Source organism: Carica papaya, chromosome 4 (genome assembly GCF_054855325.1).
Source record: "Carica papaya isolate Zhongbai chromosome 4, ASM5485532v1, whole genome shotgun sequence".
NCBI lineage: Eukaryota > Viridiplantae > Streptophyta > Magnoliopsida > Brassicales > Caricaceae > Carica > Carica papaya.
Window position 1 is genome coordinate 1,920,496 of NC_142312.1, and position 23,677 is coordinate 1,944,172.

The following is a 23,677-nucleotide window of genomic DNA, read 5'->3' on the forward strand; positions in this document are numbered from 1 at the left end:
TTGAGAAATAGTGAAAAAAAAATAACAAAAAAAAAAATATTACTGTAATTTCAGAGTAAATGTCAAAGCAATAAAAATATTTAGATAAAAAATTAAAAATTTATTATATTAATATATTAGAAATAATTTACATAAAAATTAAAAATATTATATTATTATTTTTTAAATAATTTTTATATTACATTTTATGCACCGAGCATTATAATGTTATTTATTTTTTTAATATATATATTTATAATAAAAATATTATGATACTCTTATTATATTTTAGAGATTTATATTTAAAATTTAGTTATGTAATGATTTATGCATAGTGAAAAATAATATTATAAGATTTATATGTGTATTTTATTATTATCCAACTTTTTATAATAAAAAAAAGAAGATCACATAAATCGAAATATTTATTATTATTTTTTAAAGATATTTGATTTTTTATTTGTATGATAAATAATTCCACTAATTTTTTAAAAGTATGAGTTTGAATAATACACTAGGTAGTTAAAAATTACATCGTGCATGCCATTGTTAGAGTATTATGTTATTATTATTGTATAGTTGTTATATAATTAATAAAATATATGAATTTTAATTAAAAATTATTATATATTTTTTTAAAAAAATAGTAAAATGAATTAAATATGTAATAAGCGAGGCCGCAGTGTAATATTTTAAAAGAGGAGCGCAAATTGATAAATACCTCTAATATCGGGATACTTTGATATTTTGGAAAAGAATAGGGGCGGCAAGAGAAGTGTCCTTCTGCCTGCTGCAATATATTGCAGAATGAGTTTTTTAATTTAATGGTTCTCTCTCACTCTCGTCTCCCTTTTATTATATTCGGGCATTTTCCTTAAGCAAATGATCAAATTGATGTCGGTTTCTTTCTAATTATCACGTTCAAATGCCGATTTACCACTTCTGGTCTTTGATCAGGTAAGGCTTGCTCCTTATTTTTCCGTTTCTCTTCAGTTCCTTATCGGCAAAAGCTTTTGCGCGTATATAAACACACACGCACACGCATATATGTGTGCGTATTCCGTTTCTGTTATAGTTCCTTCATTTAATAAGTTGATGATGTGGTTTTGTTTTATTTGAGTTACTATATGACCTCATTTGATTTATCTGTAGTTAGGTGTATCTACGACAATGGTTAGTTTTCTTGTTTTCTGTTTTGCGTTTTTTCGTTTCATTAATTTTTATTTTGCATTTCTGCTTCGCATCTTCTACGATATTTTTCTCTCCAGGAAGATGCGGGGTTGGTGAATTTCGTGGTGCCAATTCTGCAGTCAAAACTGTTTTGTTGATTTACTTGCTTTATCTAACTTTGGAGCGAAGGTATTTATATCGCTAGATCGTGAGAGCACTAGTCAACTTGTGGATTAACATATAATTTGGTTCTGAATCTTTCTGGTTCTAATGTCTTTTCCTTAATTGGGCGAATGAGCTATGTGATTCTCATAGGAAGTTGTGAAGCTGAGCTATGTGATTCGTCATAGGAAGTTGTGAAGCTGTAGTTGGTAAATCAGTTCTATGAAGTTCAACTTCTGTTCCTTTAGTTGGGCACATAAAGCTTGTGATTTGTTTGCTTTCACTGTCAAATATCTGAAGCTCCTAATGCCATTTGCAATGAAGCCTTTGTTAACTCATGCCATGTTGTTTATGCTGATTTGAATATTGCTGATTGCGCTATAGGATTAGAAGGCTTCTGAGCTCGAATTTCTTACTATTAAATGTCTCTTGTTGAATCATTTCAAAAATGTCTCTCTTATTGAAATAATAGGGTTATGTCATATCATTGGATGTCTAATAGTAGGGACTTTCAAAAATGTCTCTCTTGTTGAAATAATAGGGTTATGTCATATCATTGGATGTCTAATAGTAGGGACTTTGATGTGACCCAAATCAATGTGAATCGAGACCTTGCCATGTAATCTTGAAGTCGAAGCACGTGTGCATTTTCTGCAATTAGTTCCATTTTTTCTCCTTTCCTCAGTGATTATGTTTATATTGGGAGTTCTTCTTGTATTCAGTTCAAATTCTATTATTTATCATTTAGTCTCTGTTATATTGCACGTATTCAACTAATATTTACTGGTGTTTGATGATCCTTTTCTGGGCCTATTCCTGCAGGCAGAAGAAATCAGTTTCTTAGATTCTGTGGGGGGATTTATAGTCTACTAATGGGTGCCCCTAAGCAGAAGTGGACGGCAGAAGAAGAAGCAGCACTTAAAGCTGGAGTACTTAAGCATGGGACTGGCAAATGGCGTACAATACTTTCAGATCCCGTGTTTAGTGCCACATTGCAGTCTCGCTCGAATGTGGATCTTAAGGCAATGGCTTGGACTTTGACATGCTATATCAGTTGCCAAATATATCGAACTATATAATATATACTTATTTGTTTTCAAACAACATCTCATGGTGAATTGTGACGTAGTAATTTGGACGTTGCAATTCTTAACAGGATAAATGGAGAAATATAAATGTCACAGCAATATGGGGATCTAGGAAGAAGGCTAAGCTTGCACTTAAAAGGATTCCAATTCCTAAACAAGATGAAAATGCAATGACTTTGATCAACGTATCCCACAATGCGGAAGAAATAGTAGATGCTAAGCCTCTTGCTATTTCTAGTGGGACATCAAGAGCTGATGGTTTGAAGAAACCAATTCCGAGGTTATCTCTTCTTCTTACATTATATTTCATCCTCTCCAATTATTTTGGACTAATTTTTGTGTTAGTCAATTTAGATTATTGTGGGTGGCATGTAGTTGAGTATTGTCGTTTCAGTGTTGTGGTAGATAATATTATTAAATTTACTGATGGAGGAAAGAAGCATGGTTAGATTTCTTGATCATGTTGAAGCGTGTATGCATTTGCTTTAATATAATCTAAGTTAGAAATTTAACCTAGAAAAACCCCTGGTTTTACTGGAATCTACCAGAAAAACAAGAAATTCTTGGAATCCACTAAAAAGACAAAAGAGAATAAATTATTCATTGAAGCATAAAATATGGATTGACTGGAATCAATACTCTTTACAACCCATAGAATGTACATATTTATAGCTTTCTCAACACTCACCTAGAATAACAATAATTAGTAGAAAAGAAAAACTAATACTAAACTAAGTGAGCTGATATTACTCCTGACCAAATACGAAAATAAATCATAATTAAGTTACTGATATTCTATAAACAATACAACACCACCAGCATGTTTAGTGATATAAATAATATATATATATATATTAATACTAAAAATAATGGTAATAGTAGTTCTGTAATTCTTCTCCAGATCATTTAACTTAGTTTCTAGAGGTGCATCCAAGTCTTGTAAATTCGGTGTTTATTGTTCATGAACCTTATGATGTTAAATAATTACTTATCCACTTTTGATATCATACTAACTAGTTACCAGAAGGGGGACTATAAAGTGAGTGGATGAAATAATGTGCTTGTTGACTCCAACTATGAAGAAATACATGGAAATAGCAAGATAGTAGCAAACAACAGCTTAGCATCTTAGTCAGCTCTTTATGCACTCAGGAAAGGCTACATTGCTGGACATTCATATGCTAGAAAAGCCTTTATGTTTTGAAGCTACATTTATTTTTCAAAGATACGGTGGAAATTTTCAGTTGTTTTACTCCATAAAAGACAATTAACAGAAGCCTGTTTATCTTAGCAAAGATAGTAACAAACAACAGCCAAGCATGGCACTTAGCTCGTTACACTTTAAGGAAATGATACATTGTGGGACACTCCTATGCTAAAAAAACGTCTATGTTTTGAAGCTACATTTATTTTTCAAAGATACAGTGAAATTTTCAGTTGTTATACAGCATAAAAAACAATTAAGCCTGTTTATCTTATTTTATGCAATATGCTGATTGATGAGTTCTATGTCGTAGTTTGGATAATCTTGTATTAGATGCCATCACCAACTTGAAGGAGTTACGTGGATCTGACAGGGCTTCAATTTTTGAATATATAGAGGTACTAAATTTTTTCCTGAGGTTATGGATTCAAACTTTGTTTTGCAGAAATAAATACTGAATTAATCAAATAGCAGGAGATTTTGGTGCATATACTTACATTTTGTGAAGGTTTTCTCTTCAATTTCTTTCTCGAGTAGGTGTCCTCCTTTCTGGCATTTCTTTTTTTTTTTTTTCTTTTTCATGAATTTGTTTCTTGTTTAGAAAGTAATAATAATAAGATAATTGACATCAAAGTTATATTTAGTTTTCCTTTTCAAAATGTTAATAACAATTGACATCCAATAATAATAACGATATTAAGAATTTTGGTAACGTAGTATTAAGCTACCATATTGCTTATGAAAAATGCTTCTACCATTCCTTTCTCTTGTCACTCTTATCAAGTTTCTGTCTTAGAATCTGATGAAGACCTTGATGACCTAATTCATATATTGACTGGGCCGTAAATTTCTACTTCTCTATCTGTGCACCCTCTTGGTATCTTGTTTGTTATATTCCATCTTGTTATAGCAAAAAACAAAAAGTATCATCTCATAATTTGAACTTTATTTTTTCGTCAGAAGAAGCACATAACCCATTTAAAAAGTTAAGTGAGACAATTTCCAGAAGTAAGTCTTGATAGATGGTTGTGTGCGTTGATGTATTTGTCTTTATTTGTAGTTGCTTCATTATTTTTCCCAATTTCCCTATTAATTTTTTATTTTGCAGGAGCACTATCGAACACCAACAAACATTAAAAGGCTGGTGGCTACAAAATTGAAGCATTTAACTGCAAATGGCACATTGATCAAGGTATTATTCTGCATAATGAATTATGACAAATTACAATATCCAGACTTTGCCACATTTCAATAATAACAGTAACTGACAACAAGAATTCATGGGGCAAAAAGATAATACTAATTTTTTTGCATTGCCATAACAGTAACTGATAACAAACATCCATGGGGTGGAAAAAAAAAAAAAAAATTGTGCGTATTTCAACATAGCATAGAACGAAATGCTTGGATCTTTGCAATGACAAAAGATATCTCTTCAAGGTGATTGCAGAAAATGCTTTTAACCTAGTGTAGATATTATAGACTACTATTTTTGGATGTTGGGGAAAAAATTAAAAAATCACATTATATACAGATGAGGTATTCATTGAGATTGATATCTCTCTCATGGGTGTAATGCTGGTAGTGAATTTTTTGACATGCATCCATTTATGTCTGTAAGGGCTAGTACATTTCATTTTCTAAGAGCTATGGAAAGGCAGGGATGTCATAATCTGTGCTTAGGTTATCTTTGTTTGTGCTGACAGATTAAGCACAAGTACAGGATTGCCCCCAGTTCAGCAATTGCTGGAGTTAAAAAGAAGTCTCCTCCATTGGTTTTTGAAGGAAGGCAGAAGGATTCTTTGAAACAAGAGAAAAGTATCAACATTCTTACTAAATCCCAGATTGATGGAGAGCTATTAAAGATAAAGGGAATGACTGCTCAAGAGGCTGCAGCAGCCGCTGCACGAGCAGTTGCAGAGGCAGAAGTTGCAATTGCGGAGGCTGAAGAGGCGGCAAGGGAGGCAGAGAAAGCAGAAGCAGAGGCAGAAGCAGCACAAATATTTGCCAAAGCAGCATTTAAGGCTTTGAAATATAAGACACTTCGTACCTGGTAAGGCCCCACTTCACTGACTTACTTCTTAAAAGTGCTCTTTAGCATACGGATTGGGACATTTTTTCTTCTTGAAATGCTGGTCATAGTGTATATTTTAAGATACTTCAGTTTCAGTCTCACCCAAGAGTCAGAGCCTTCAAAGTTTATTTTTTCGGATCTATGCATCGGCTGAACAACCAAAGTATTCCAGCAAATTTGATAAAGTCAAACAGGTAGCTGTTTTTCTTGCCATCCGCTCCGTCTTTTCCCTCTCTTCCTGACTTCCTTAATCAAGGTGGTTCTCTCTATTGTAACAAAGAGAGAACCAAGGTATATTGGTCAGTCAGCTTGTCAGCCTAATTTCACACTTCGATGGAAAAGGGAAAAAGCAGCATAATACCTTCTATTCCTCTCGACCTCCAATAAAATGAGTTTCCCAGATAAGAATCATTGTCTAGATGTGCAATAATAAGCTACTGTTGTTTCATTTTTCATTGGATTTCTGGACAATTTCTAGTTTTAATTTCCATGTTAGGCTAGTTCAGTTAGGAAATAGAAAAATTTCTCACTAAAATGACAAAAATTAGCCTTATATGGAATTTCATGAGGAGTTTTAATAGAATTTGTAATATTTTCTAGTTGAAGTAAATATAGATTTGCAAAGAAATCTTGCAAAAATTAAAAATTTGCTACGAACAGCCTCAGTTTGTAATATAAATAATTAGAACGTAATTGTTTGTGTTTTAATTTCCATAACTCCCGCTTTGATTCTTTTCACTGCGAGAATCCAATTCTTAGCGTGGAGAATTGAGTAGAAATTGAATCAGACACAACCTTAGGAAAAATTGCCATCGTACTTTTAGTGGTTGATCTTCTTGTTGTCTTGGAAATTTGATGCAGATGGCATGAAGTGGATATCCTGTCTTAGGTGATGGTACAGCATGTGAAATGCACAAGGTGCAGATGTCAAATCTAACTGGCATGATACATACATATCTAAGGACACCATGTCAGTTAACTGTAAATATATCATCAGGCTTGTAAATGTGGAATATGTGAGATTAATCTCTGGATACAGTTTTTGTTTCTGTGGAATGATTTCCATAGGAGCTTCTTATAGGCTTAATTTCAAAAAGTTTTTATGATGAGGGAGTAAGGAAATAGTAGAAGAAATAGAAGATTGTGATGTCGTATTAGATTTATGGTCAATGTATTACTGACAGTTCATGACGAGGAAGAGTGAATACTGAAAACTGTCGTTTCACAAATGACTTTCTGGAAGCAATATGAAAGGTTTCTGTGCGGTGTTAATACTGGAAATTAGTGATTTTATTACGTTCGTTTCTTTACTAGAAATGTTCTCTTTTTGTTTTCTTTTTAAATAGAGTTAGGGATTTAACTCCAGGCCTTTGGCATGTAGAATTTTGTTGTGGCGTAAGTTTTGTTGATTTGTTCTCCTTGATGACAGGAAAGAATAATTAAATTATGTATTATACTACAATTAAGCAGTAGGTTTTTCCATTATGATTTTTTTATCAAACTTACAAAATTGTTAGGAAACATAATTTTTGTAAGTGACTATAAAAATTTTGACAAAAATAACAAAATTAAACATGTTGAAATAAAAATTTCTTAATGAAGTATAATCATTTCAAAATTCTTTAAAATTTTAATTTTAATTCATTAAAGAAACTTCGTAGCTTTTAAATCATTTTACATAAAAATCATAAAAGTTGTATTTCGAAGTAATTTTTAAACTTTTGTTCCTTTGTTTTTCGTTTTTTTTGCAACGAGTAATAAATAATACAATCGGCAAAAAAGAAATAAAGAGACCGGAGTCGATCTACAATATTTAGTTGATCCCTGTTGGAAATTGTTTGTAATATATGAGTATTTTTAAGTTGGATTGATTGACTTATATGAACCAAACATGTGATGATCTCAACACGGGCTCAAAATGCTTACAGCTCAAAATAAGCCAACCTCAAGCGTGGCATTTGGTTAAGGGTGTAAGTTTTGATTTGATTACTCAGAGACTGAGTCGACTGGAGTGTAGTTTGATTATGTTTTTTCAACATTTGAAAAACAAATTCAATAAAACTCGTTAGTAGTCTCTAATGCTAAGAAAATAAGAAACAATCCCCTTCAAAGACTCTCCTATTTTGACAGAGTTCATTCAACACTATGTTCAATCGTCAAGGGGATGATGAAAGCTTATATTCAAATAAATTTTAAGTGAACTTTATTTCAATCTCTACTTCAGAAGTTAAATGGAATTGAACTGTCATTCCTTTAGAAGTAAATTTATGTATTTTCAAACAAATTTCACAAAAAATAACTCATGACTCCAAACATATCCTTAATTCAATATGTAAACTCATAAAAAGTTGCCTGCAATATTTACGAGAATGCGAAGATCCAATCAGTTAAGAAAAATTAAAGCCCTTTAGATACTAGAAAATGAAAATACTTGAAGCTCAATACCTGTACCAACTGGTAGTTTAAGAATATGAAAATATAGTAAAAAGTGCAAACTCGAGTTATCAATAATAAGCACTTAATCTTTTAACTCGTTCGATGCAAATCTTCAAAGAATAATAATAATTCTGGAAACTTATAATTCAACGATCATAACAATTGTATTTTAACTATAATTATAAGCTTAAAATTTCATGATTGGTATAAAAAATCATGCTCTCACAGTATACCCAAAGATTCAAGGACTTGGAACAAGAATCAGCCATGTAGACCAAAATATCCATGTTCATCAAACAGAGAAAGAAAAAAAAGAAAAGATTTCAAGTTTCGACTGCTGTTATACACAGCTCAACAACCATGTTTTCAATTAGGTCTGTGCCTAACAATGTTGGGTTTTGCTAAGGGCACTGTCTTTTAGTTCTTTGACATGTCTTAATTTCTTTCTAACTTAAGGAAGTCATAATTTCAACGGGACATGGATTCAAGACTTGGAGGGTGATCTAGGACACTGAATGCCAGATGAGCTTAACTGCTCTTGGCATGTCTTAATGTGGTTAAAGGGCGAAACTCGGACTTCTCTGGGCATGTCCTAATTGCCTCACAACCGGAAGCAGTAATTTCACTTAATTGAACCCAGGACTTAAAAAGGGAGATTTAGAATGCTGGATTTTAATTGAGCTAACTGCTCTTGGCATGTCCTGAATAGAGAATAAGAAAGTAACCTCCAACTCCCAATTAAATGTTTCAAGACATTTATTGAGTCTGTAAACTATAACAGAGAAAGGTTCCTCTTTCAGATAATCTAAGTAGATGATACATAAACCAACCTCAACCACTGGTGTTCTCATTGTCAAATAACTTAAGATGCACGCAAGTTCATATGCAATTTCTCTGAGTTAAATCCACATCTAAGAAGATGTTTGGAACAAATGAAATTTGTTTGTGAAATTCATTTGTAGATCTACACTTATTTGCTCTATGAAAGCATCTAAATCCCTTCTAAATTGATAAAAATTGTCTATAGTGCCAATTTTTATCATTTTGAATGAGATTTCCATCGTTTCATGGTTATAATATGTGAGTTTCTGAACCAATTACACAAAGAAACATCATTCATTTCAAACATACCCTACTTTGAACAATCAGTAAGCGCAATGATTAAAATCCACCCATATGTAGTTCTGCCACAATCCTAGAACACGACTCTGCAACTCGCAAGACAACAAATGTTCCAAGAACAAATCATATGTTCAAATGTAAAGCCTACTCCTTTCAAGGTTTCTTTTTTTTTTCTTTCTTCCTTTTTCATTGAGCTATGAGCTAATCTAACATCTAAGCTGAATAACAACTTGACGCTACCAAGCTTTTAGTTCCCAAAACAATGGAAGTTCTGGTTAGAAATGAACCCTAAAATTCATCACTCATTGATAATTCCCAAAAGGTGAAGATGTCAACAGAGAAGAGAACATGTCAGTTATACTCAACCCCAAAATTCCCATTCATTAATCGTTTATCTAAATACCCATTATTCTACAGCAAAAAAAAAAAAAATTAAACCAAAAATCGGAAATTCATCATTCTAATACCACAGTGGCACCCAGCTCCTTGAGCTTCGAAACAATCTGATCGGCTTCCTCCTTTGTAACGCCCTTCTTTACGACGACAGGAACCTTCTCCACTAAATCCTTAGCCTCCTTCAAACCCAAATCAGTGAAAGTCCTTACTTCCTTGATGATCTTGATCTTCGCTGCTGCATCGAACTTCTCCAGTTTGATATCGTAAGCTGTCTTCTCTGCGGCCTTGGTTTCAGCAGACCCGGAATCGGCGGCTGGGCCCGGTGAAGAGGGACCCGACACGGCAGGCCCGTAGCGGTTAAGCCCCAACTTGAGGCGGAAGAGGATGGAGTAGTCGTGTCGCTCGAGCTTCGTAAGATCGAGAAGCTCGTCGGCGATCCTTTCTAGTTTCTGGGAACGGGTCTCGGGGGTTGTAGAGAGAGAGCGAGAGACAGAATTAGGCGTGACGGCGCCGGCGGGTGCGTTGATAGGTTTAGTTCTGAGGAGGAGGAGTAGGGATCTAGCATTGATTTTGGAGATTGCGGAGGACATTTTTAGGGGAAGGCTGGAGAGAGATGAGAGGTTTATTGGGGTTTTACAAAGGTCAAATTTTTTGTGTGATTTTCATTTGCGACCGGTAGTCAGTGATGGTGGGGGAAGTGCCTAGGTTGGGAATGGTAGTCAGTGATGAGTACAGGTCGAGGTCCTTTTATTCACAGCGATGAAAATTTGAGAACTAAATATTAATCATTACATGTTGATATTTGTAGGCACAGTATATATTAAAAATAAAATTTTTAAATGTATCATATAGATTTCAAGAAGTGGGCTTTTACAATCTTCTCTCTCAAGAAAGATTTAATTTTGGTGCAGAAAATTTATTTTAAAAATATTAATTGTGCATGGACTGTTATCTTTCACTTTTAGTAAACTGTAGAATTGCAGAGAATTTTTCTGAGGGCTAAAAGAAACCTTACTCCTGAACATTACAACGAATTTGAAAAACAAAATGGCAGATGAAGCTGGGATTATAATGGAAGGTAATGAGTATAATTTACATCTCAAACTTACAAATCATCCAAATATATACATAGCATTTTCATCAAACACAGAACGTGCTACCTAATGTCATAGGCACTGGCGTGATCCAATGTGTAAATAAAGATATATTAAGTTTAAACTCATTTCGTGCCAGAATTTAGTAGGGTTCAAGATCTGGAGTTTGGATTTCAGGAGAGAGCGAGAGAGAGGCTGTTTTTGCAACAACAATTTCAGACCAATTACTGTTCAGAGGAGCAAGAGGTTCAGATAATGTATCAGTAACCAGAAATTCAGACCAATATGCAACTTTGCACCCCAAAATTCGTAAGAGTTGGTCTAAGTGAAAATCAACAGATCATCTCCTTTCATGTGTTCTATTTATGGAAAAAACCACTCCATCAAGATATCATCGTGATCATACATCGACAACAATGCTTCGCATTTTGATGCCGAATAGAGCTTGTGTGTCATTTCTGTCCAAGCTGAAAAGGAAAAATTATCCCATCCTTTCTCCTGCTTTCCTTCCATTCTTCCAGTATTTGTTCGGCGGAAGGCAAGGTAGATCCATCAGATCCACCATCCATCATTGGGATTTCAAATTGATCCAAGTTAAAGGTTGAAGGATCACTGTCGAAAAATTCTGTAGATTCATGTGATGCTTCTTCACTCATAGCAAAAACCTCAATTTTGGAGCAAAGCTCGGACAAATGATTTCTATTATAATCATGATTTGATGATGACCTCATGACCACCTCTGCGGCAGCATCATCCTTGTTGGCACTTGAGTTGCTACTGGCAATTTCACCATCATTCTTAGAAAGTGAATAATCATACGTATTAGTGTTGACACAGACCATGCTAGTTCTTGCAGAACAGGATAAACTTTCCATTTTATTATCATCACATCCCTCATCATTACTGTCCATGGAAGATGACCTTCTTGCTCCATTACCAGAAGAAACTGAGCTTATTGATTCTATTGAAGGGTCAATTCTACATAGAGATGTCAATGATCTTGATAAGCTTGACATATTAGGTTCGGATGATACATCACATTTACAAAGAGCATTCAGCAACTTCTTTAAATTTTCCTGTCTAATCCTGTCCTTATTTTCCTCAAAAAGATCTGTCCACTGCCTTTCACTGATCTGGAAAGGGGCAAGAGCCACGGTACTGATCAAGGAAACAGCTCTCTCATAATTACCTCGAGCAGTAGCTTCACATATCATCTCAGTGAAGAACAATGGATGAGGGATCTCTCCAGCTTCCAGAAGAGAGTCAAAAGCATGCTCTAGTATATACCGCTAGATTGAGAACAAAATGAGCCAAGTAAATCAACCTTGAATTCATGGTTAAGGCTTATTAATACGTCTGAACTTCAAAATTGCCAATTGCACAAAGAAAAATTATCTAAGAGGACATTTCAATATTGCAAATGTAAAGTCACATAAACTGTCTAGCAATTCAATTTCAGTTCAGTCAGGAGACTGACAGATATAGTTCCCTCGCTTAAGTATTTTACTGGAAAGACTATCAATATGGTGGTATATTCGTTAAAATTTTTGTGAATTACTTAAAAGTTATTAGTTCGAATCTTATTAAAAATGTAAATTTTACCACTTTACAGGTATAGTACGAGATAGTGGCGGTCAATCTATAATGTCCAACTCAGTCAAAATGAGAATTTAACTCATTAGTATGTTGATGAGACTGTAGTGATCAATTTGGGCTAAGTCTCAGCAAACTTGTTACATTTCTGGACATAAGAAACATTCTGTGGTGGATGGGTTCCATTAGTTAGAGTTGTCCACAATATGTTAAAAGCCCAACCTAACTTTTTTAGGATTTAAAAAAAAATATATTTTTTTTTACTTAAAATAAGAAGAATAGGCCTACCTTCCCAGCTCTGGATGCTTCCACAAGGAGCAATGCATGTTTTGTTTGATCTAGCTGGTACCCAGAAAGAGTCATCTCCTTGTACACATACTCAAAGTATTCCCATTGGAGAGCCCTAGCAGAAGCCTCAAGCATTGAGCTGTATGTATACTGATCTGGGATGAGGGGAATGTAACCATCATCCTGACAAGTCTGACGACTTGATCTGGCTTTATTCACCTTTTGGAACAACTCTTTAGCCTCAGAAAACATATCACTCAAGCCATAAACTTTAAGCATGGTATTTACTGTCCCTATATTTGGCACACAATGGTCTTTCATGTACTGGAATATGGCTATGCAATCATCGACATGCCCACCATCCATGGAAGAACTTATGAGACCAGTGAATGTAACCTCCAAAGGTTTACCGTGAGGAAGTTTTTTTATCTTATCCACCTGCAGGCATATTTGATTACACCATTAAATCTTCCACATTGAATCCATATTAGAAACGACTAAAAGGTGAATATAAAGCCTGCAGCATTAAGAGTAGGTCAAAAATAAATAATAATGTAACTAGTGAATGTAAATATGCTTTCCAATCATTGTCACAGCATTTCATTTGTGCTTTCTCAAGATCAGCAAAAATGCAAACATGTAACCAGAGGAAAAGAAACTTACCTCTACCATAGCATCTCGCCATCTCCCACTGTTGCAAAGACAGCAAGCTAGTTCATAGTATACACTAGCTGTTCCAATTACTCCCCTTCGTTCCATGTCCCTAATTGTTTCCACAGCTTCATTAATTTTGCCTTCCTTCCAAAAAGCTCTGACAAGAACTGGAAAGTTCACAACAAACAAGAATGAGTCACATGCATGAACACCACTGGAAAGGAAAAATGAAGCTACCTTTGTATGTGAGTGCTTTGGGAGCTTCTCCAGCTCTTTTCATTTTCCTAAAGAACTCATGAACAAGATCGTATTTTCCTGATTCCAGCATTACCTTTCAACAAAAACCTCTAGTAAGACTTTGATCCAAGTATAATTTTGACAAGGAACAATATACTTACAAACGGCACTGTCTCCATAATAAGAGCATAGAGTGAAATCCACTTAATTAAAATAATCTTACAGAAAATAAAGGTCCAATGAGTAAATATGATGCTTATGTATTTAACCAGATACTGAAACATCAGCCGCAGGCATATATCTAAGTTCCTCCAAAGAGTATGTAAACTCCGTAAAGGTACAGCAGTTGCCATACAATTTGAACCAAAAACCACAATTTAATATTTGACCCTGCTTCAGCGTAGAAACAATTGAATGCTTGTACTTATTTATACACATGTTGAGTGCAGACCCTGTTGTCACCTTTCTTTTGAGAAACAGGTGATGCCAAAAGATAGAAAGATTCTCAGATATAGGCAATTCCTGATTATTCTGCTTTAGGTTCCACTATTTTCTGCCCTCAGATCCCCAATCCAATATATGGTTATTTCTTTTAAAAAACCAATGGCTGAAAGTAACTCATCCAAAGAAGTTTTAGGCTTATAATTCAAGTTGTTACCTCCATTGCAAGTCCATATGTTGCTGCATTAGGTTTCAAACCACTCTTCCTCAGCTGGTCAAACACCCAAGAAACACCCTTCCACTGGCGTGATGGAACACAAGCATTTAGAACCTGGTATTCAATCCACCATAACTAAGTGCAATTAATTTCATGCAGATCTTTTAAATGCCACGGAATGCAAAGTAGAGGTGGTAATGAGCTGGACTGATTTGGGTGTGAACCAGTCTTAATGCTAACAAAGATCTGTCAAGTGTAACCCCAGCCAGGACTAGAGATCAGCCTTAATAGATTTGAAAAAGGCCAGAAACAAAATCAGCTTCCTTGACCATGTGTTATCTATGGTTTCTCATTATTTGTGATTCTATGTTTTAAACATTGCAGAAAGCAAAAAATACTAATTTTAGGCGAAGCCCAGACATTTTAAACAAGGTTGGCAAAATAATTTACTGGGTCTCATAACTTATGCCAAAGCACAAGAAACATAAATGCTATAGCATGGTTGGCCAGGAAATCCAGCATCACTTGCAAAAATAGCTCAAGATAAAGATGCTCTCTTACAGCATTATACACAACGCAGTCAGGTTCCAGCACAGGGTCCCAATTCTTGTTTCTCATATGCTTAATCTTTTTAGGTTTCTGTCTCATGCACTCGATAACTTTCAGCAACTCCCTCAGAAGACCTCCTTGACCAAGTGTAACAGCAATACTATGATAAGCTGCCATATCAGGATAGATATTGCAATCTCCCTGCAGGACTGAAGAGTAAGAGTCAACCAAGCAACATCCAAAAGAGAAAGATAAGAATCTTATAGCAAAACATAACAAGATCAAATCATTATTACAAGCATCAGATTGAAAATGCGCAGAGCTTCCTGGGGTCTCCTTGCACTCCCAAGAACGGACAAGAGTTTTGTGAAAACAAACCTACAGGAAAAATTAAGTTCATAGCATAAGCAAGGTTTTAAGATAATTGGCTGACATTAGAAGCATGTAGTTCAAACTTTCAACCATATGAACTTCCAATCATGTAATCTATGTGTGTGTATTACACACACACACACACACACAGAAAATAAAACAGCAGACAAGAGGATACCAAACAATAGCTCATTGGAAAAGAAATTGCGAAAAGCCAACAGGACATAGAAAGTCTCTAGCATGAAGGGTGTGTATTAGTTACCATTAAACAATTACATAACAGATTACATTCGAGTGGCATGTTAGTTACCCTAAAAACCAAAGAAGATCTACTCAAGTACCAGGTTGAATTCAGCTCTCAACCTCAAATTCACAATTCTGTTCCATGGATTAGCTGATTGATACATAGATTGTGCTTCTGCTACCTTCCAACAAAGTGGAACTTGTACACAAATCTAGCCAAGGAAAGACCCTTGAGGTTTTGCATCAAAGCAATGTCAAACAAGACAAGTTGAAACCAAAGATGCCTTCATCCATCAGTTTAGATCTAAAAGCTCCCACTCCCACCCTCATTTTGACCAAATTATGTACCCCACAGGAAACAAACATATATCAGCTCTTAATATGATTATCTATAAACCAAATCAATACTTTTCTCACACTATGAGTTAATTCTAAGGTAACTTGGTTACTTACCAAGTTAAACTATGTCAAATATAATCGCTGAAATTTGTATTTAATAAATCGAAAGATGATGATATTGCAAATCGGTGTGGTCAGTGTTGTATCATATTCATCCAATACCGATACAGTATAATTAAAAGTCTATGATAGGTCAAATACCGGTCAATATTGAGCTTACCAGCCAATATTTTTCCCGGCAGGTACCAACTATAAATTTCTAAACTCTTTTAATTAAAAGTTAAGATTTTAAATTAAGGTTCGTTTTTATGTAAGAAAATTTAATGCAAATGTTTTATTCTAATATACTTGTAGCTACCTTATCTACTTAAAGTTAGGGCGTGCAAGACCCATATACTAATCTTAGACTGCTGAAACTAAAAATCAATCCCTGAATTCTTAATTTCAAAAAGAAGTGAAAAAAAAAACAGAAAATTAACATGGCCAAAAGTTACCTGCTCTTAAAATGCCTACGCTCCTTGTCTGCATATATCCAACGGACAACGGCCATAGCTTGTCTCCAGCATCCCTTACCGCCAAGCCTCTCTACAATCTTAAGCATCTGATTCTCAGTAAACTGCAAACCAGATTGCTTCATTATCCTCACAAATTTCCAGTTCGTCTCAGTAATCTCCCTACGACTCAACCTACACAATACAGAAATTGAACAGGAATTTCCACCAAATCATTTGAAATTCTACATGAAAGTCCATGAATTTCCGCAAGGGAAAAAATGAGACTTGCCTATCAACAAGAACCCGGATGGACTCTCCCTCGCTAGCCCACCGTTTAGCCGGGTCATACTCCCGGTTCTCGCTCCCAAAACGATCAATTCCCTCAACATCAACGTCATCCTCCAAAACCCATTGTAAATCCCGCTCAAGCATCTCCATCAACTCCCTTAGATTCTCTCTCCTCAGCTTATCGCCATTGAACTCTCCGTTTCTGCTGCTCGCAAGCTCCTTCAGTCTCACCCTTTCAATCCCCTCCCATGGCTTCCCAACCATCAGCGTAACACCACCACCGCTCTTAACATCGCCATTTTTAACGGCGATTGCTTTGCTGAAGCGCTTGTATTCGCGTTTCAGGGTCTGGAAATGGGACTCTTCTGCAAGCGCTTGTCGCTGCGACTCGGTGAGCGGCGTTGCTAAGTCCACTTCGGACGCGAGGCGTTTACTCTTGCGATTGTGTTTCTGGGTTTCCTTTTTGCGGAGAGCTCGGAGGATTTTGGGAGTTGGATGCACGCCCTTCTTGAGAAGAGTTTGTTTGATTTTTTCAGTGTCCGGCTCAAACTTCAATGGCGGTTGTGGTGGAGGATTTAGCGGGAGTTGAGGCGAGGGGGCCGTTGAAGCGTCCATGAACTGGAAGTGACCGTCCAGTGGGATTTCTTTTTCCCCCTCGAGTCGAGGATTTTATGGCCGTAATCTGAGTGTCGTGTGGCTAAGGCCTAAGCGTGGAAAAATATCTTTTATTAAATAAATAAATTATTTTTTAAAAAAAATTTGAATGTTTCAACTCTACTTACAAGTTTAGTTTTAAAAATATTTTTAAATTTGTTAATTTATAAAAATTATACTTTTCTAATTCTATATATAATAATAATACACTTATAAGTAAAATCCAAATTTTGTAAAAAAAGTATTTGTTAGTTCTAAATATACCCATAAAGCCTAAATTTCCTATTGTCTTATTTGCAATAAGAATGCAAACATTATAGTATAACAAATTTAATTTTTTATCTTCAAAAATTATTTGGTGTTCAACTTATAAACTTTCTAACAACATTTTAAAGTTTGTATATATTTTATTAAAATTCCAAACCTTACAAATCAAGATACACATAACTCATTATAAAAATATCTTCAAGAGGCTAGACATTCCTTTGTTTTTTTCTGAAAAAATCACAGTGATCCCTCGAAACATCTCTACAATAAACGTACCAATTCTAGAAACGTTTCAATCTGCATTTTAACAGTACCACAATGTTCACCCTTTGCTTCAGTAAAACCTACAAAGTGCCTTGTGATTTCTTATTTCATGTTGTGAGACTCGGAAAATGAAGCTGAATCATCAGCTCATCACTCATTTCATCAGACAATGCAACCAGTGAAGAATCTGAGAGGAGCTGAGATAATCTACAGCCTCCCTCATTCAACTTTCAAACCCGGCAAATGTCAAATCTGCGAAAAAGGCCAAACCAGAAAGACTAACATTTCTCATCTCGTCATATCAGAATTTCTCACTGCAGCATTGTTAACAAGGAGAAAGCATCAGGATGAAAGAGCAACACTAACATAAGGGAAAACAATCTAATATACAATACATCTCAACAGTGCAACAGGAACAGAGTGCATTAAGCATTCAAAAAGCTCCATTAGGTCCTTCCTCAATTATAAATATCTAATTTACAGAATATAGCAGCACATAAAAGAAAATAAACAATTAACCAATAACCAACAAGTAGACAGGAAAAATTGTTTGTCCGCGAAGCAAGTAACTGAGGAGATATAGCACAGCGATTCCAGAACATGAGACTGTTCTTAGCTCTTTGATTTAGAATGTTTCACGAGCCAATCAATAACAGAATCAATATTGGTCGAGTTCTTGCATGAGATCATGAAGCAGCAAACTTCTCTATCAGTTATTGACTTGAGCCCCCTGGATAGCATAGTTAAACATTTTAATTACCAAATTTACAGTATAATGTGGTAAAGCAAACTTTATATTCCAAATTTGATTATTACTTTTACTGACTGGTGAAGTAAATGAAGTCTTACATTTCATCAGTCAGAGCTTGTTTTGTTAGAGCTCCTGGCTTGTCTATTTTGTTGCCAAGCACCAGTAAAGGGATACCACTAAGTGAAGGTTTGCTCAGCAAGTCATGAAGTTCACTTTTTGATATGCTTAAGTTATCAGGATCAGCAGCATCGACCACATAACTACAAATCATAAAAACTAACAGTAAATTCACCCAACACTTAATAGAACTTGATTGGCAGTCTTGCAATGATTATACAAGAAACAAAGAACATGATCCAGAAAGATTTTTGTAATAAATACAAATTTAATTCAGAAGAAAAGTATTAAATTTATGAGATTTTCACACTTTCATCAATATTGCAAACATAGCTATGCAACAATTCTACAATCTAAGATATATTATTAAATCTCACCAAAAGTTCGCAACAACCAATCCATGATTAAAGGCAAACATTTGTCCTAAGTGAAGAGAACAAAAGTCAAAATTTAAATAAATCAGCTCCAGAACAACAATTCAAGATTAAAACGGATTTTTTCTAGCTGCCAAATGTGTTGAGAATTGTGCATGCAACTCAAAACTACTGTGTTTTACCCCGGGTAAAACAAGGAAGAAAAACTAAAAATCTAATTTAGAAAGAGAATGCAATACTACAATACCTAAATACAAGGTTATTTAAAAAGAAAAAAAGATCATCAGTATCAACACTGAAGAAGGTTCGTTGAATTTAAAAAATGCAAACAACGATTAAATGGGGAGCTAACAAAAGGCAAATTCTCTGTAGATTAAACCAATTTATTAGAAAGCTATCCTGACGCCTAGTCAATTAAAATGGGAAATGAGATCCTTACACAATAGCAGATACTGCACGGCAGTACCGCTCCCACATACTGCGAAACCTAGGTTGACCACCAAGATCCCATAACTTAATTGTAACATTTCCCTTTGTTACTTTTCTCATGTTGAATCCAACCTAAAAAATAGACACGAAGTAAGGAATGAGAACATTATTGTATGTTTTCCAGAAAAATAAAGGAAAAATTTCTTAAAAAGTTCAACTGACCGTAGGGATCATGTCTTCACTATACCCACCAGTCTGAAAAGCAAGTTTCACATATCAGCCTGAAGAAAATAATAATAATAGAGAAAGATACTAGAAGACCTTTTAGGCATGATTTACTTACTGCTACAACATTTACAAGTGAGGTCTTTCCAGCATTCTGAAGTCCTATTAAGGAGAGCTCCATTTCCTGCTTGAAAAAGAGGCTGCAGTAAAAACAGAAAAAAGTTGAGGTTATGTAATTTTCATGATGACCAAGTTAACCAAGGATGAGATAATACTAAAGAAGCCATGTCTCCTGGAATAGCAATTTCAAAGTACATGAATTCCACGATTGGCGGCTGAATAGCCACGTATAGATCTTACAAAAACAATGCATCATCATTGTTAACAGTTACTAACCATACAAATACCTACGTCCTAGAAGTAGTAATATATAAAAATCCAGTGTATTCCGTATCTCCCTTCATATAAACATTTTTATGAAGATTGCTCTTAGAGATCTTGTTCTTGTGATGGATACGCACAAAAATCCTTTGGCTTCCACAGGAACAGGGATACACCTCAAATAATATAACAAAAGTAACAAATTTGTGACAAGCCTAACTATTAGCCTGCTACTACTGCCCTTTGTTCCAATAAGTTCATCAATTACAGAGATTGTTGTACATAGCATTATCCCACTTCTGAAGACTACAGAATGAAAACTATTTCTTTGAAGTTGAAATATCCCGGAAATAAACTTTCTCAATAAAGTATGAAAAAATGTCAAATAAGTTTAATGGCTTCTTTTTTATTCATACAAAATGGCTAGTTTCCATACTATTTATTTCTGTTGAGGCAGATACACATCTCTAACATAAAAGAATATGAATCCAAAGCGCCCACGTGATATGCATGAGATTTGAGATAAAATGCCACCTGTGCCACATGTCAAGTGTACCCATCTGTTTAAAATTAAACAAATTAATGAAGGCCTGAAGATGAATCTTTTCCCTCCAGGCATATAGAAACAAAAATTCATTCCTTTTACAACCCATACCAAGCACCAAAAGTCTTCAAATTCCTAATTTTAGTTGAAAGCTCGTTATTCAAATAGTACTACTTGATCTGCAGGTGGAGTTAAAAAATTAAGCTACCTAAACATTTCAAGGAGATCATAAACTAGGATCAAACATCACCCTGGACAAACAAGATAAGACACAAGGACATGTAATATTAACGTCCTTTTAATGGATGTAAAGGATTCACAAAATCTCCAATTCTCTCCATTTATGACGTAAATGATTCGCAAAACCTCCATCATGGTTCTACTATCCATATCCGCTAAGCAGAAATTCCAACAACTCTATCCAGACTTCAATCAATGCAAGGAAACTTCCTTTGCTCCCACAATAACTAATCTCCTTTGTCGTTTTTATCCTCGGTCTTCTCATTTTAAGTGTTCCTTCCATGTCCCTAGTCCCGGGGTGATGTCATCATATTCAGTTCCATTCCCATAAACTAATACAAGTCATCGAGTAGAAGAACCAGAATCATGATTGAAGCATCCCGTATATGTTTTTACTTATCTTCAATATGTCAGCCACAATCAAACCAAAAAAAAAAAAGATATTCAGACTGAGAATATAATTTAGCATACTGTGAAACATGACAAAAGAAATCATACCAAAGAAAAACTGGTAGGAAATTTTTGCGGAACCCAGAAAGAATTGCGCTCCGTATGAGGAGTAATCGTAACTAAAAAAAATTGAAGTGCTCCAGGAAAACGAAACCGGAAATTGATTGAATTCCCACAATTTCCATAGCTCATAAGTAAGATTTGGAAAGGCGCAAAAATAATTGCTTAGAAATCTCTCGAGCAGAAGGTAATAAAATCCCCACAGACGACATGTGAAACAAGGAATTTTATAACAACGCAGCTTGCATCAAATGCCAAAAACATATTCGCATATACATATACATGATCTACACAATTGATTTACAGAAGACGATATCGAGCGGAGAAAGTAGGAACTGACCTTCGGAGCCAATTGAGAAAAGCTTCCCACAAACCCATTGATGATCAAAGAACCCGCAACAGATACAGAGAATCACAGAGAAAGGGAGAGAAGAGATCTAATAAATTAATCTCTGTACCAGAAGAAGAAGAGATTATTTTCGCTCTCCTTCGTCCTTGAATTGACCTCTGGAGAACGGAAACTTCTCCTCCTCCCTTTTTTCCTTTTCCTTCCCTCCTTAGCTACTGATTACCGTAATTCGTACATCATGTGATTTATAGTTCAAATTTTCTAATTGTACAATAATTAGAATTCGTACAGATACAAAATATTAAAAAAAAATATTTAGGAATATAATTACGGTGGGTAATAATCCGGTAACCATGCTTTACTTCTTAATTTTCAATACGACCCCATCTAGGATCAATCTGGACCGTCCACGTCGAGTGATTCCCCCCCTCCCCCCCCTAAATTAAGCAAATCAGTGATTAAGATTTTGTCAGGTGGTGAAATCACTAAAACATTTCGGGCCAAAAGCCGCAAGTTTTTTTGCGATATATTTTATACGAACCAATCGGAGGATGATTCCACGGGAAGTGAGAGAAATTCGGAGGCAATCATTAAATGGAATCACCAATTTCAGGGGCTGGCGCGTGAACCGCACTGTACTCGGAGTCTAAATTATGGGTTGACGTTGATTGGTGGGTGAGATTTGCTTATCCACTGTGCACGTTAAGAGATCCGACACGTACGGAGGATTTTAGTTGGCGTGGACGGCTGACACCAAAACTAATGGGCTTTGGGCCCGGCCCATTTTAATTCGGTCCAACCCACTTATAGCCAAGCTGGCCCATTTTTATTATAATGGGCCTAAATACCTTTTTTAAAAAAATAAATATTTATTATAAAAAATATTTAGTATATTTATTATAAAGTTGGACGCAATGATTTTGTGACAATGACGTAAAGTAATTGAATAAGAAAAGGGAAAAGCGTCCTCGTTCCATATAATTTTGTCATATTTTAAATGCTTTTTTATATTTTAATCTTAATAATATTTTTAAATTAACTTTCGTGCACATCAAGTATAATATTATATTTGATTTAAAATCATTCATTTGTGATATATTTAGTATATCAAATTTTATTATAATTTATTTAACATTAGCAACGAAGTAATTAAGTTTTAACCATAAAATTAATTGAATCGAATTTTTAATACTATTTTTATATAAACTTTTTATAATAGTTGTACCGTAAATTAATTTTTATTTTATTATATTATAATCTGCATCAAATTTAATTTTAATTATTTTATAAATGATGTTATGCGATAATTTTAGTAAAAAATATTATGTAATATAATAAATAAGACAATAGTTGAGTTTTGACAACAAATTATAAGTATTAGAATAATTTTTATTTTATTATATTATAATCTGCATCAAATTTAATTTTAATTATTTTATAAATGATGTTATGCAATAATTTTAGTAAAAAATATTATGTAATATAATAAATAAGACAATAGTTGAGTTTTGACAACAAATTATAAGTATTAGAATATAAACACTAAAATAATTTATCTTTTAAGTATTAATATCTAACAGTTAAATTCATCTATCATTTAATTAAAAGTTAAAACGAACAATCCACTACAAAATCTCATTTAATTTAATATTGTGATTGTCAGGTGACATTCGTCAAAAACATAAAATTAGAAAATTAGAGAAAACTCAAAGCAAGCTATTTAATCTCTTAGGGTTTAACTAAACACCAAATTGTACACTGGTTAATTAGGGGTTTGACCTAATCACATCCTGCCTTGCCATATTTAATCACCACCATAAAACCCACCTCTCTCCTCTCTCAAGTGCAAACCATAAAATTGTGGTCAAAGATTTGGGTGACAAAAGGGATGGGTGGAAATTTATGTGATCACCTAAAAAACAGCATAAAAGTAATTATATGTGTGTGTGTGTGTGTGTGTGTGTGTATATGTGTGTGTGTGTGTGTGTGTGTGTGTATGTGTGTGTGTGTGTGTGTGTGTGTGTATATGCGTGTGTGTGAATCCCAATACCCAAAGGAAAAGAAAGAAGAGA

General features: G+C 34.6%; 4 protein-coding genes across 8 annotated transcripts; 1 reads left to right on the forward strand and 3 right to left on the reverse strand.

The window, feature by feature from the left end:
- The first annotated feature begins 783 nt into the window (after positions 1-783).
- Positions 784-6,958, forward strand: TRB2 (Homeodomain-like/winged-helix DNA-binding family protein). Of its 5 annotated transcripts, XM_088217256.1 has the most exons (8): positions 793-936; positions 1,248-1,338; positions 2,134-2,333; positions 2,468-2,679; positions 3,917-4,001; positions 4,712-4,795; positions 5,310-5,656; positions 5,774-6,504. In XM_088217256.1, the coding sequence occupies exons 3-8, from the start codon at positions 2,184-2,186 to the stop codon at positions 5,829-5,831; spliced, it is 936 nt and encodes a 311-aa protein (XP_088073382.1). In that variant the 5' UTR covers positions 793-936; positions 1,248-1,338; positions 2,134-2,183; the 3' UTR covers positions 5,832-6,504. The 5 variants fall into 5 exon arrangements, with proteins under 5 accessions (XP_021908090.1, XP_088073380.1, XP_088073383.1 ...); XM_022052398.2 differs by lacking the exons at positions 1,248-1,338; positions 5,774-6,504 and adding an exon at positions 6,539-6,958 and having other exon boundaries at positions 784-936; XM_088217254.1 differs by lacking the exon at positions 1,248-1,338 and having other exon boundaries at positions 784-936; positions 5,774-6,503.
- Positions 6,959-9,345: 2,387 nt separating this feature from the next.
- On the reverse strand, positions 9,346-10,406 carry LOC110822290 (Ribosomal protein L12/ ATP-dependent Clp protease adaptor protein ClpS family protein). The gene has a single exon (XM_022052367.2). The coding sequence runs from the start codon at positions 10,219-10,221 to the stop codon at positions 9,691-9,693; it is 531 nt and encodes a 176-aa protein (XP_021908059.1). The 5' UTR covers positions 10,222-10,406; the 3' UTR covers positions 9,346-9,690.
- A 259-nt stretch (positions 10,407-10,665) lies between these two features.
- Positions 10,666-17,183, reverse strand: DG1 (Tetratricopeptide repeat (TPR)-like superfamily protein). The gene is made up of 9 exons (XM_088217258.1): positions 16,502-17,183; positions 16,213-16,404; positions 15,001-15,082; positions 14,717-14,905; positions 14,156-14,269; positions 13,498-13,591; positions 13,270-13,427; positions 12,607-13,044; positions 10,666-12,014 (listed from the first exon to the last, which is right to left on the reverse strand). Exons 1-9 carry the CDS (start codon positions 17,113-17,115, stop codon positions 11,178-11,180), a joined length of 2,718 nt encoding a protein of 905 aa, XP_088073384.1. The 5' UTR covers positions 17,116-17,183; the 3' UTR covers positions 10,666-11,177.
- An 869-nt stretch (positions 17,184-18,052) lies between these two features.
- On the reverse strand, positions 18,053-21,837 carry LOC110822236 (ADP-ribosylation factor-like protein 8a). The gene is made up of 6 exons (XM_022052290.2): positions 21,597-21,837; positions 19,700-19,781; positions 19,579-19,611; positions 19,367-19,488; positions 18,535-18,696; positions 18,053-18,415 (listed from the first exon to the last, which is right to left on the reverse strand). The coding sequence occupies exons 1-6, from the start codon at positions 21,632-21,634 to the stop codon at positions 18,298-18,300; spliced, it is 555 nt and encodes a 184-aa protein (XP_021907982.2). The 5' UTR covers positions 21,635-21,837; the 3' UTR covers positions 18,053-18,297.
- Between the last annotated feature and the right edge of the window lie 1,840 nt (positions 21,838-23,677).